The following is a 13,123-nucleotide window of genomic DNA, read 5'->3' on the forward strand; positions in this document are numbered from 1 at the left end:
ATTAGATAATTGCATTAATGAGAAATTGAACAGGTGTTCCTAATAATCCTTTAGGTGAGTGTATAATGTTTGTATTTTTCTCTTATTTATATTTCAGTGATCTGACATCTTGTTTCAATGACAGTTACTGTACTTTGAAATGTGGAATTAAAACGGCAAATGGAAATTTGTCTGGTTTGATCAATCATTATTCTTGATAAACTGCATGCTATAAATATATATATATATATATATATATATATATATATATATATAAAAAAAAAAAAATATATATATATATATATATATATATATATATATATATATATATATATATATACAATAAGCGCGGCAGATCGCTCGATAAAAGCGTTTGCCTCCGACGGTCCGCCTTCGATATAACGGCGGCGGAACGGCGGATAGCCAGCGGGCCGGCCGCGGAACGAAGGCGGTAGGAAGGCGGCTGCCGCCGGCGGTGCGCCGTCAAACGTGTTTGCGATATCGCCATTCTGCCGCTTCTACTGCCGCCGGCGCACCGCCAGCGGCCCGCAGACTTATTGCTATCTGGGTACACACATCTAAAATTTCTAGAAAATATTTTAAAATGTAAGTAAAGATTTACTTACATTTTAAGTAAATTATTTTTACATTCCTAAAGCTGTAAGTACGTCAAAATTAAACTTTGCATTTAAATATTACGTACGAATGGCTACGAATAATAATGTGATCAGGCTGGCAATATGGTGGCTTTTGTGCCTGCCAGCTTAGACTGGCAACAGCAGTTGCAAAAAAAAAAAAAAAAAAAAATTGTGATTCTGATTACTTAGCAAAACATCTGGTATGAATATGTTAAATATATGAATAATATGAATATATTACAGATGTTACAGATTGTTGTTTTGAGCTATCATCAAGATAGATATTGTAGAGGATGTTGGATGCTAATGGAAACCCTAAATTGTTTTCTTAAATTCTAAATCATATCAGACTTGCACAGACCACAGCCATCCTCAGAAAATGTAATTTTTGTTCACAGGATTTATTAAAAAACACAACAATCATCCATATTGTGGTACGCAGCATGCATTATGGCTGGGTAAGGACTGACTGAGGTTGGACTGAATACCTTAAAGTGTGCAAAACAGGTTTTGGGTGGTGTTTTTAGTTAACTGTACTATCGAAGTGTGCTGTATTTACATTCTCTTTAGTGTCTTACCATTGTGTAAAGTTGTAGTTCTCAGATGGTATTGCTGTAGATCTGCTATTTGTTTGTACGTGTGTAGGGGGTGCAGTATCTGATAATTATCCCATTTTAAGTGATGTCAACAAAGGAGACTTTATGGAAACCAGATGTCTGTGTGATGTTGCAACATACATTTCTAGATAAAGAATAAAATACTAGTTCTACACAAAATACATGTTTATCAGTTCTTGAAACTTATTTAGAAAGAACCCATAAGTCTTATTAACCACAACAGAGGTGTCAGTGATACCATATGAATAACATACAAAGTGTCTAGAGAGCAATAAGAAGCAAAGTAATGTCAGTTAGAAAAGATAAAAAGATAAAATGTCCTTTATTCTTTCATGATCCCTCGTCGTTTTTTCTCAATAAAGTGAATTAGTTTTTTAACCCATGGTGTTCTGGGGTTCAGGCAGATCTTCTCTCCACTCCATAAACCAGCACTGAAAACAAACAACAACAACAAAAAAAATTAAATAAAATTACTGCTTAAAGATTTTGCAAGCGATTTCAGGCATTCTACTTCCTGGAGACTAATTTTAACCAAAAATAACGGGTTAAAACTAATTAACGCAATTAATCGCATGCCCCCGGACCGTAATAAGGATCCTGAGAAATGCAAGCTTGTAGTACCACCTGTTTACTCCAGAGGGCAGTAAGTGAAATTTCAGCTGTATGAGCAATGCGTATATACAGTGAAAAAAACACTTCAGTAGGCAGAACAACACAAACATGTGTTATGTTCTTGCATTAAAAACACAAGAGTGCAAATGCGATCTAAGGGATCTCAAGATGTGTTTAAAGATTGAGTATTAAACTATTTTTAACTTGACACAGTGACCTAAACATTTTATGTTTATGATGCAACGCACCCGAGACGTCTGACGTTGGTGTAAATTGACAGGCCCTTAAACAAGCACTCATAATAAATCTCCAACTGATTGACAAATTCACTTGTGTAATGGATTGCTGTGAACTTTATGCCAATGATTGACTTATAATTAATAATATGGTAGTAAACAATACATTGTATTCTAATTATCTGAATATATATATATATATATCATTTTTATATATATAATGTATACATATAATAATTTTTTATTATTTAAATAATTATTTCATCATATATTGAATTATTGTTATATGAGGGGCTTTCTCAGCAAATATTTGTATATGCGATTAAATGCGATTAATTATTCGGGACATCATGTAATTAATTCAATTAAAAAATTTTAATCGATTGACAGTCCAAATATCTCTCTCTCTCTCTCTCTCTCTCTCTCTCTCTCTCTCTCTCTCTCTCTATATATATATATAATACAATTATATTATAGTAGATGTTTCAGGGTTTTGTTGGAGGGCTCTTAAAAGTGTAAAAATACTTTTTAAATTTTTATTAATGTATTTTAACATCCAATAATTACACACATGACCATTAATGATTTTTTTGTTTGTTTGTTTTATTTATAGTTTCATTTAGAGATTTTACACCATTTCTTTGAGAACGAGTACGGGGCAAGTCCAGTGAAGAATGGTCAAGGGGGAGCGTAAGGTCAAAAGCCGGGGATTCAAAGATATAAAGGGGGCAAATCCGGGAGAGTAGTCGAGGGGAACGAGGGTCAATGTCGGGGTAAACAGGATGAAACAAACACGTAGCAAGAGGGGACTAGAGGGAGCAAAAGACAGGGGAACAAGAGGAGCTGGCAAGCTAAGAGGTAACAAGTAGGGAGGTCAAAACTAGACGAGACTAGCGGGGGCAAAACTAGATGAGACTAGCGGGGGTCAAAACACGGGAATCTAAACATACAATAACCAACACCCGTGAAACGGAAGTGCTGGGTATTTATAGGGGAAGGTGCAGGTGTAAACAATGAAAGGTGACGAGATGAGTGCAGGTGAAACTAATGTGTGAGGATTGGAAGCGCGTGAGTGCAGGTGGTCATAATGTTCAGGCTGAAGCGCGTGAGAAGCGAGCATGAGTCAGGGGGGGAGAGAGTTTACGAGCGAGAGCTCGTAATAGCAAAACCGGGCGTGGAAGCCTGAGGGAGGAAAAAGAGCGTACGAGCTCAAGGGGGCGGAGCGAGGGAGCGGGAAGCGAGCACGCTCGCGGAGTGTATGTGTGCGTGCTCGAGGAAGCGGAGATGGGGCAGAGGAAAGGGGTTCGTGACAGTACTCCCCCCCTCTGAATAGGACGGCTCCTGACGGCCACGCTCGGCTGCGAGGAGCGTGAGGGGACAGAACGAGCGTGTGAGCTCGAGGGGACAGAACGAGCGTGTGAGCTCGTGGGGGACAGAACGAGCGTGTGAGCTCGTGGGGGACAGAACGAGCGTGTGAGCTCGAGGGGACAGAACGAGCGTGTGAGCTCGCGGGGGGCAGAACGAGCGTGTAAGCTCGCGGGGACAGAAGGCACAAAAGGGAAATGAAACAGTCCATGGGGGTCAACGGGCAGTTCAAGGCAAGGTCAGGGGGAACATAGTGGACAGGCGGGTGGTCGGGAGGTCTAGGGGGCAGCCATAGGGCAGAGACTGGGTCAGGAGGTCTGGAAGGCGACTGGAGGACAGGGACTGGGTCCGGGGGTCTGGAAGGTGACCACCGGACAGGAATAGGGTCCGGAGGCCAGGGAAGAGGCCACAGGACAGGTAGAGGGTCAGGAAGTCCGGGCTGAGCCGTGAAAGGCGGCAAGGTGGAGCCGACGGAGGCTTTAGGGGCGAAGACCTGGAAGGCTCTGGAGGTGGAGCCGAGGGAGGCTTTAGGGGCGAAGGCCTGGAAGGCTCTGGAGGTGGAGCCGAAGGAGGCTTTAGGGCGAAGGCCTGGAAGGCTCTGGAAGTGGAGCCGAAGGAGGTGGCGCCGTGGGAGGCTCCAGAGGTGAAGCCCTGGAAGGCTCTGGAGGCAGAGCCGAGGGAGGTGACGCCGTGGGAGGTGGCGCCATAGAAGGCTCCATGAGTGAAGCCCTGGTAGGCTCTGGAGGCAGACCCGGGGGAGGTGGCGCCGTAGGAGGCTCCAGAGGTGAAGCCCTGGAAGGCTCTGGAGGCAGAGCCGAGGGAGGTGGCGCCGTAGAAGGCTCCAGGAGTGAAGCCCTGGTAGGCTCTGCAGGCAGAGCCGGGGGAGGTGGCGCCGTAGGAGGCTTGGGAGGCAGAGCCGCAGGAGGCTCGGGAGGCGAATCTCTAGAAGGCTCTGGAGTCTTAGGGAGCAGAGCCGTAGGAGGCTCGGGTGGCGGAGCCGTGGAAGGCTCGAGAGGCGGAGCCCTAGGAAGCTCTGGAGTCTTTGGGAGCAGAGCCATGAGAGGCTCGGGAGGTGGAGCCGTAGGAGGCTCTGGAGGGGGAGCCGTAGGGGGCTCGGGAGGCAGAGCCATAGGAGCCTCTAGTGGCCGAGCCCTGGAAGGCTCGAGAGGCTTGAGGGGGGGAGCCATGAAAGACTCGAGAGACGGAGCCCTGAGAGGCTTGAGAGGAGGAGGAGCCCCGAAAGACTCGAGAGGGGGAGCCCTGAGAGACTCGAGAGGCGAAGCCGTGAGAGGCTTGAGGGGTGGAGCCACGAAAGACTCGAGAGGGGAAGCCCTGAGAGGCGGAGGAGCCCTGACAGACTCGAGAGGCGAAGCCGTGAGAGGCTTGAGGGGTGGAGCCACGAAAGACTCGAGGGATGGAGCCCTGAAAGACTTGAGAGGCGAAGCCGTGAGAGGCTTGAGGGGTGGAGCCGTGAAAGACTCGAGGGATGGAGCCCTGAGGGACTTGAGGGGTAGAGCTCTATGAGGCTCGTGAGGAGGAGCCCTAGGAGGCTCGTGAGGAGGGGCCCTCGGAGGCTCGAGAGGAGGAGCCCTGGGTGGCTCGAGAGGAGCCCTGGGAGGCTCGAGAGGCGGAGCCTGGGAGGGCTCTGAGGGGCGAGCAGAGCCCGGCAGAGCCGTGGAAGACTCTGAGGGCGGGGCAGAGCCCGGCAGAGCCGTGGAAGACTCTGAGGGCGGGGCAGAGCCCGGCAGAGCCGTGGAAGACTCTGAGGGCGGAGCAGAGGTCTGCAGAGCCGTGGAAGACTCTGAGGGCGGAGCAGAGGTCTGCAGAGCCGTGGAAGACTCTGAGGGCGGAGCAGAGGTCTGCAGAGTCGTGGAAGACTCTGAGGGACTCTCTGCGGTCTTGAGCACAAGACGAGACTGGGGAGAAGGGGCCCTCCTCCTTCTCTTACGTCTTTGGCCAACAGGGGACGTGGCCAAGGGGGCGGTCGAGGCTACAGGCGCTGGCTCGTTGACTGTGGCAGACATGGGCGCTGGCTCGCTGACCGTGGCGGGCATGGGCACTGGCTCGCCGGCCGTGGCGGGCCTGGGCGCTGGCTCGTTGGCCGTGGCGGGCAGGGGCGCTGGCTCGCTGGCCGTGGCGGGCATGGGCGCTGGCTCGCTGGCCGTGGCGGGCATGGGCGCTGGCTCGTTGGCCGTGGCGGGCATGGGCGCTGGCTCTCTGGCCGTGGCAGGCATGGGCGTTGACTCGCTGGCCGTGCCAGGCTTCGAGACTGGGGCCGTTACAGGCTTCGGGGCTAGGGTCGTGTAAGGCTTAAAGACGGGGGCCGTGTAAGGCTTCAAGACGGGGGCCGGGGTAGGCTTCGAGACGGGGGCCGGGGTAGGCTTCGAGACGGGGGCCGGGGTAGGCTTCGAGACGGGGGTCTTGGTGTGGAGCGCTGGTTCAGTGTCTGCCTCCCCCACAGTGAACGAGGAACCAGAGTACAGTAGGGTGAGGTCAATAAACTGAACCAGGTTAAGGGGGCAGCGACCACCAGGCATTAATGATGAGGTTGGCTCATTCAGTCCACATTGAAAAATGGTCTTCAGAGCCACCTCATTAAAATTCACCTGGTACGCCAGGACACAAAAATCCATAATATAAGCCTCCACGGTTTGGCACCCCTGACGCAAACCCATGAGTTGGGCCGCTTGGTCCATAATGCCGAGGGCGGGGTTATGGGTTACACAACCGCTGCCTCGCATAAAAACCCCTTGGTCAGCGTCTGAAAAGCCGAAAAACCTCTCCGGGGGTGGAGAGCTCACGGCGCTCGGACATGCATAGGACGCATATACGGGCTCAGGGGCAGACACAGGTGAAACCGGGTGAAATAAATCAGAAATAGCGCTTACCTGCTGCCCCTGGGCCGTGAGCGCGTGGTCATCCCTCCCAGCTGCAAATCCGCGCACAGAACGCGCCGCGACAATCCGCTCTATTGAGCTGCGCGAATCCGTGGAGTGACGCATTGTGACTGTCTACGGTGAGGTTGGTTATTCTGTAACGCGCACACAAAAAGAGACAGTCACAATGTTGAGTGAAAACTGCTTTATAAAACAATAAAGCAGGCAATAGTACAAAAAGGGGCAAGTCCAGTGAAGAATGGTCAAGGGGGAGCGTAAGGTCAAAAGCCGGGGATTCAAAGATATAAAGGGGGCAAATCTGGGAGAGTAGTCGAGGGGAACGAGGGTCAATGTCGGGGTAAACAGGATGAAACAAACACGTAGCAAGAGGGGACTAGAGGGAGCAAAAGACAGGGGAACAAGAGGAGCTGGCAAGCTAAGAGGTAACAAGTAGGGAGGTCAAAACTAGACGAGACTAGCGGGGGCAAAACTAGATGAGACTAGCGGGGGTCAAAACACGGGAATCTAAACATACAATAACCAACACCCGTGAAACGGAAGTGCTGGGTATTTATAGGGGAAGGTGCAGGTGTAAACAATGAAAGGTGACGAGATGAGTGCAGGTGAAACTAATGTGTGAGGATTGGAAGCGCGTGAGTGCAGGTGGTCATAATGTTCAGGCTGAAGCGCGTGAGAAGCGAGCATGAGTCAGAGGGGGGAGAGAGTTTACGAGCGAGAGCTCGTAATAGCAAAACCGGGCGTGGAAGCCTGAGGGAGGAAAAAGAGCGTACGAGCTCAAGGGGGCGGAGCGAGGGAGCGGGAAGCGAGCACGCTCGCGGAGTGTATGTGTGCGTGCTCGAGGAAGCGGAGATGGGGCAGAGGAAAGGGGTTCGTGACAATTGTATTATTGTTATCAAAAGAACTGATTATATACAGAACCTTACAGCACAATCCAAAATACGACATTGGAGTATTTATTGTCAAATAAAGATTTTTATTTTATTTTTATTTAGATGATGATGATTATTATTATTATTAGTAGTAGTGTTACAGTAAATATTACATACATATACAGTAGTGATATATTTCTGTCTGACTTTTTTCAATTAAAATTGAGCTTTAATTTGGCAGAAGCTTTTATTTTGAAGCCCTTTCAGTTTCTGTGTGTTTTTGATGGAATATATTGATGTCTCCATAAAACAGATCGCTATGTGTCATACCATGCGTACCAATCAGGATAAATCAGCCTTCGAAGGGCACTTCAAAGGGAGAACAATCATGATAGCCATGCAGTAAGATCACTTCAAACATATTTTCCCCAAAAAAAAGGATCACATTTCAATTAATTAATTACAAATTTGTGAAGACATTTGTTTGGCTCTGAATATGATTTGCTCATATGCCATTAAAAATGCACCTGCTAACAATATTATAATATTTTAGAACAAAAAGTAGTACTCACATGACCTCTGTAGCTTTGCAGTGAGGACCTCTAGGCAGGATCTCCACACTTCGGAGGTTGTCCTTTGGGATTACCCTCGACTCAAGTTTCAAACACATGCAGTGGCTGTTGTAACCTGCGCCAAGAGGCTGCATCGCTGAGGAAAGAATAAAAACTTACTGTAAATCAACAAAATGAACAGGTTACAGGCCAAAACTGAATACCTTTCTGCATCACTGCAGAGTTAGTACCTGACTGTGTTGAAAGTACCTCTTAAGAAAACTGGTTTAAGACCATCTTTTAAAGCATCATAACATCATGTCTTATGATCTAGAACACATCACAGTCCCTATCCCAGCTTATTATGCAAAGGCAACCAAGTAAGATTACTACAAATACAAATAGATATTTGTAGGTTGATTTCCTGAAAAGTGTACACACTGTTGCTCTGTGGTACTATCAGATCATTGCTCTTCAGCATTCCAACCAGGCTGATTAGCTCTTGGGGGGACTATCCGTTTGTCCAACTAATGGAAAACGGGGAGAGTGTTCTTCAGAGTCGGCAGCAGGTGGAAATACATACCAAATGCTCGTAATAAAATGTATACCTTTATACCTTGCTATGAAATATACTAAAATAAAATAAAATTAACAGAAACTGAAAAATGTAAGGAGTCATGTCGTGAGAAATCAAATTTTCTTTGATATTTTGACATATAAGAGGTCTTTCTACTATAAAAACATATTATACATTTCAGATCTCAAAATGTAATCCCCAATGCAATTAAACCATTTATTGAAACCAAGCTACAAAAATGCCTCGTTCTCTACTTACGCAACTTCCCTATGTCTCTAGGGGTACATTAATACATGACCACCACTACAGCTCAAAAACTTCATTGTCTACTTTTACATCAACAAATCCTTGGCCTTCCCACTGGTGCTCAGTTCGTACTTAGAGAGAGAGAGCAGAACCTACTGTGGCCTCACTAATTCTGAACACCATAGGGGACCCATCTGGACTATTTTGTATTATTTTTGTGTATATTCATGCACTAGACAGACATCTTTGACCGCTTGACACATCTTTCACCACTTTTAAAAGATGTGGTTTCAAGTTACAACTCCGAAGAGGAGACTCCATTCAGTTCCATTCAGCTGCTGCCTCTTGATGCACTCTTTCAACCTTTTGTGCGATTTTTGATTGTTGGTGTATGAAACCAATTGCTAGATGGACGTCTTTGACCAATTTAATACGAGATGTCAGAATAAACGAATAATCATTATAGAGTCAGATTTCAGCATTAATCACGATTAACTAAAAACAAATTAAGCGATTATTCGCGGTTACATTTATTTTATCAACTGACAGCACTAGTTTCCAGTCATATGAAGCTGTATGTGTGTTCGTCTACTTCACACCATGCTTCCGACTATATGTGTGAGTCATGTGTATGTGTCTTCATTGTATTTCAGCATGGATTGTATGTTTTTTGGCTCATGTCAGTGTGGATTGCTTGTGAACCAGACATGAAATGATTCAAGCTTTGCAAAGCAAATATTACTGAAGGATGGGGCAGTTAAAAACAGTTGGACCCCATTCCATTCCATTCATGAATATTTCAAATGTCATGACTGTTTGGTAGTGTAAACAGTTGTGCTTAAGATGAGCAGTTTAATATATTCGGATGCAATGTGTTGGATGTGTACACCATGAAATTTAGTTTTATAATGTGGTATTGTTCATTCTCTTTCGATTGATTTTCAAATATGGCTGATTTCAAGGGGCTGCCTGATGTTAGCCATTCATAACAGTGGGCGTTTATGTTGAAGTTTTAAGGAGGGGCTTAGACCAAAACCGAGCATTTCAGAGGGCCATAGACAGGGTGGAAAATGATTATATATTACAAAATTATTACTGTTTTGGTGCAAAAACAAAACAAAAAACTTACTAACATTATCAGTGGACCTCAGGGAAGATAATAAAACAATAAAAAAGAACATTTCATGACACAAGACAAATAGATTCTTCATAAATTATATGCTAAATATATTTTACCTCTTGCTGGTGAAGAGCTCAAGACTTAATTTTTCTTGTTTAAAAAAATAAACCATGTCAGCGTATGCAGACATTATAAGGCACAGGGGCACATCTTAATTTGTCGTTTGATTATCTTGACTTGTACTGTTCAGCACTATTATCATCAATTCACCTGTTTTGGTTTCTATTAAAGATACTTTTTTATGGGAAGACCACTATTTCTAAGCAGGGTTATTTAGGTTTGATGTTTGTTAAGTATTGCCTTACTGTGTGTTAGGGACTGTCTAAAAAGTTCATCCATTGTGCTAAAATGTCAGTGTTCGAAATGTTGTCCAAATGGGAGAACCAGTGGTGAAAGTGAGGGGGCAAGACAAATATCTCTATAGTGTGGCATGAGTCATCAATATTTTTGGTCCGTTTTTCCAGAAGAGAAAATAAATGTCTGATAATGACAATCTGACAATGTGCTTCCCTCAAAAATGAACCACATGAAAGCATATTAGTAGACACGATGTTGCACAAACACAGAATTTTCACATGCCTTTGATGACCTAACTCGAGTTCCTCTGCCTACTGTGTGTAAACGCAACCTTTTTCATGTTTCTCACACATACTGAGTGTTGTGAAATTACTATTGAATGATTATAGCTGTGGAACTTCTGAAGAATGCCATCAAGGGGAGTCATAATCCCCAACAAGGGAACATAGCTGAAGAGTCCTGTAGAACTGAGGCTTATTTTGGAAACCAGCCCAAAGCTACACATGCTTTTGCATAAATCACTTTTCTTATGAAATAATTCTAGCTAAAAATGGTAAGAGAATTATAAATTGTAAAAAAAAAAATGTTCACTGGAATAGTGTAATCACTTGAAATGGAACACAAATGAATCATAACTCCCCAGAACCTACTGAACTCTAGAATATATTAGAACACACATGAGAATCATTGGTTGTTTTAGGAGATAATTTCATGTGAAAATATGTAGACACATTGTAAATATAGTTATTTTATATAATATAGTTGTTTTGTCAAGTGATTCTGGAAATCAGCAACCTGCTGGAGAACCACCTTTGACTACTACCAAACCAGCTACTTTTTCCAAAAACTTAAACTATGACACTGCAATAATGAAACCAGCATAATAATAATAAACAGATAGTCATATCAAGCTTACCATTAGAAAGTAGAATGCTGGCTGTAATCAAGGTCAACATCAAAAGGAAGTTCATGGTGTTTAAAGCATCTGAAGTCACCCTCTGTAGAAAATTACTCAAAATCAGATGTTGTTAATTTGGGTCACTGTACTTAGCCTTATATATTATGTTTTCAATGGCCTCGTGATCTTAAAAGTAGTGATTTTATTTCACTTCCCCATGGCCGTTATGTTTGTACCACTGTATATGTGCGTGTGAAGGCTCATGTGTAAATATGTGGTTTCGTTTGGATCTGTTCACATGTTCCTCAGACATGTGTCATGTGGATTCATGTTCTTCATATTACCGAGTTCAAAATTCCCCTGGAGTTTAAAATTATTTTTGACAAAATATGTCCAAACCTCAGTGCATGATTTAACATTTTACTGAAAACAGTAAAAAGGAACATCTATAATATATATTTTGAACACCTGCCTAATATGCTGTTGGTCTTCTAAGTGCCGCCAAAACAGCGCTGACCAGCAGAGACATGGACTCCTGAAGATCTCCTGTGGTATCTGGCACCAAGACATTAGCAGCAGATCCTTCAATCCAATAAGTTTTGAGGTGACGCTACCATGGACCAGATTTGTTGGTCCAGCACATCCCACAGATGCTCAATCTGATTGAGATTCGAAATTTTGGAGGCCAGGGCAACACCTTGAACTCTTCATCATGTCCTCAAACCATTCCTGAACAATGTGTGCAGTGTAGCATGGCACATTATCCTGCTGAAAGAGGCCACTGCCACCAAGGAATACCATTGCCATGAAGGGGTGTACCTGGTCTACAACAATGTTTAGGTAGGTGGCATGTGTCAAATTAACATCCACCTGAATGGCTGGACCCAGGGTTTCCTGGCAGAACATTGGCCAGAGTATCACACTCCCTCCACTGGCTTGTCGTCTTCCCACAGTGCATCCTGGTGCCATCACTTCCCCAGGTTAATGGCACACACGTACACGACTGTTCATATGATGGTAAAACGGGAGTCATTGGACCAGGCACCCATCATGGGCACTCTGACCGGTCTGCGGCTACTAGAACTGCCTCCTGATAGTCGACCAAATGTTAGTCGATTAGAAGATTCTTGGTCACCAAGTTTTGATTGGTCAGTTGGTCACAGAAAAAAAAAACTCAACTGTAAACCGACGAACACCGGCATTACCACTGGTTGGACACTTGGTGGTACTATGGGGTAATTTTCATTGAGCAGTGTTAGGGTTAAGCCTACACAATAAAGCAAAACACCTTGATTTCAAACTTTGAACTTTATTTTTATTTATTTTAACAAAAAATTCTAATGAAACTGGAAAAATATTAAGTGCAATTAAAATGTGTGTGGATCAAATTTTAGAAAGATGTTTTTACAACAGTTTTCAACATCTATCTGGCAAAGAACCTACTTCATCTGTGCATTCTCTACCGGACAGGTATTTCAATAATAATTATAATGATGATAATAATCACTGAAATATAAATCATGGTTCGAGGTGTACCTGTTTTTGTATTATTTTATATAGTTTGTATTATTTTACAGTCGGCAGAATTGTTGTCACAATGAACTGTTCTGTGGAAATAAAGTGAACTGAACTCAAAGCCCCTCCTGAGATGTCATTTGCAGCACTTATTCTGTTCTTGCAAAAAATTAACATTTCAGAAGACAGAAACAAAGAAAGAGTGAGAAACTTTTACATGCGTGTGTTCACAGAGACTGCACTCCTCCACAAACAGTGTGCCAAGCACGTGTCTGTGTGTCTACGGGCAAATTATTTGTAATATATATTTTATAATAATAATAGCCTAATAATAATTATTAATTTAATGCTTTATTGGGAAAACGAGCTATGGTGAGCAGGGTGGAGCCGAGCGACGTCTGGGCATTACAGCAAGGGGAGGCGGGAGTATTTAAAGAGAAGAGACAATGGCAAACAGAAGAGAGATGCACATAGCATGTCCGCGTTCTTGTGTGTGTTTTATGATTTGACGTAGCTGGCTGAAAAGCAGTGCATGTTTTTGATTCTTTATACACTGAAAAGTGGCATTAAATGACTATGTGTTTGTCAAGCAGGTCACATCTTCTTCCTTTGCCATTTTTAAATGTTACACTGGTGCCAAAACCCG

The 13,123-nt window shown here is 44.1% G+C and overlaps 1 protein-coding gene across 1 annotated transcript; it reads right to left on the reverse strand.

The window, feature by feature from the left end:
- Positions 1–1,020: 1,020 nt before the first annotated feature.
- Positions 1,021–11,080, reverse strand: cxcl19 (chemokine (C-X-C motif) ligand 19). Its single transcript, XM_052154788.1, has 3 exons — positions 10,981–11,080; positions 7,786–7,921; positions 1,021–1,665 (listed from the first exon to the last, which is right to left on the reverse strand). Exons 1-3 carry the CDS (start codon positions 11,033–11,035, stop codon positions 1,557–1,559), a joined length of 300 nt encoding a protein of 99 aa, XP_052010748.1. The 5' UTR covers positions 11,036–11,080; the 3' UTR covers positions 1,021–1,556.
- Between the last annotated feature and the right edge of the window lie 2,043 nt (positions 11,081–13,123).

Source organism: Xyrauchen texanus, chromosome 2 (assembly GCF_025860055.1).
Source record: "Xyrauchen texanus isolate HMW12.3.18 chromosome 2, RBS_HiC_50CHRs, whole genome shotgun sequence".
In the NCBI taxonomy this organism is placed as follows: domain Eukaryota; kingdom Metazoa; phylum Chordata; class Actinopteri; order Cypriniformes; family Catostomidae; genus Xyrauchen; species Xyrauchen texanus.

Excerpts from the sequence above, each read along its gene's own strand:
- cxcl19 (XM_052154788.1), bottom strand. The coding sequence starts at position 11,035 with ATGAACTTCCTTTTGATGTTGACCTTGATTACAGCCAGCATTCTACTT. Across the intron at positions 7,922-10,980 it reads CAGCATTCTACTTTCTAATG|CGATGCAGCCTCTTGGCGCA; the intron begins GTAAGCTTGATA and ends TTCTTTCCTCAG. Across the intron at positions 1,666-7,785 it reads TGCAAAGCTACAGAGGTCAT|TGCTGGTTTATGGAGTGGAG; the intron begins GTGAGTACTACT and ends GTTTGTTTTCAG.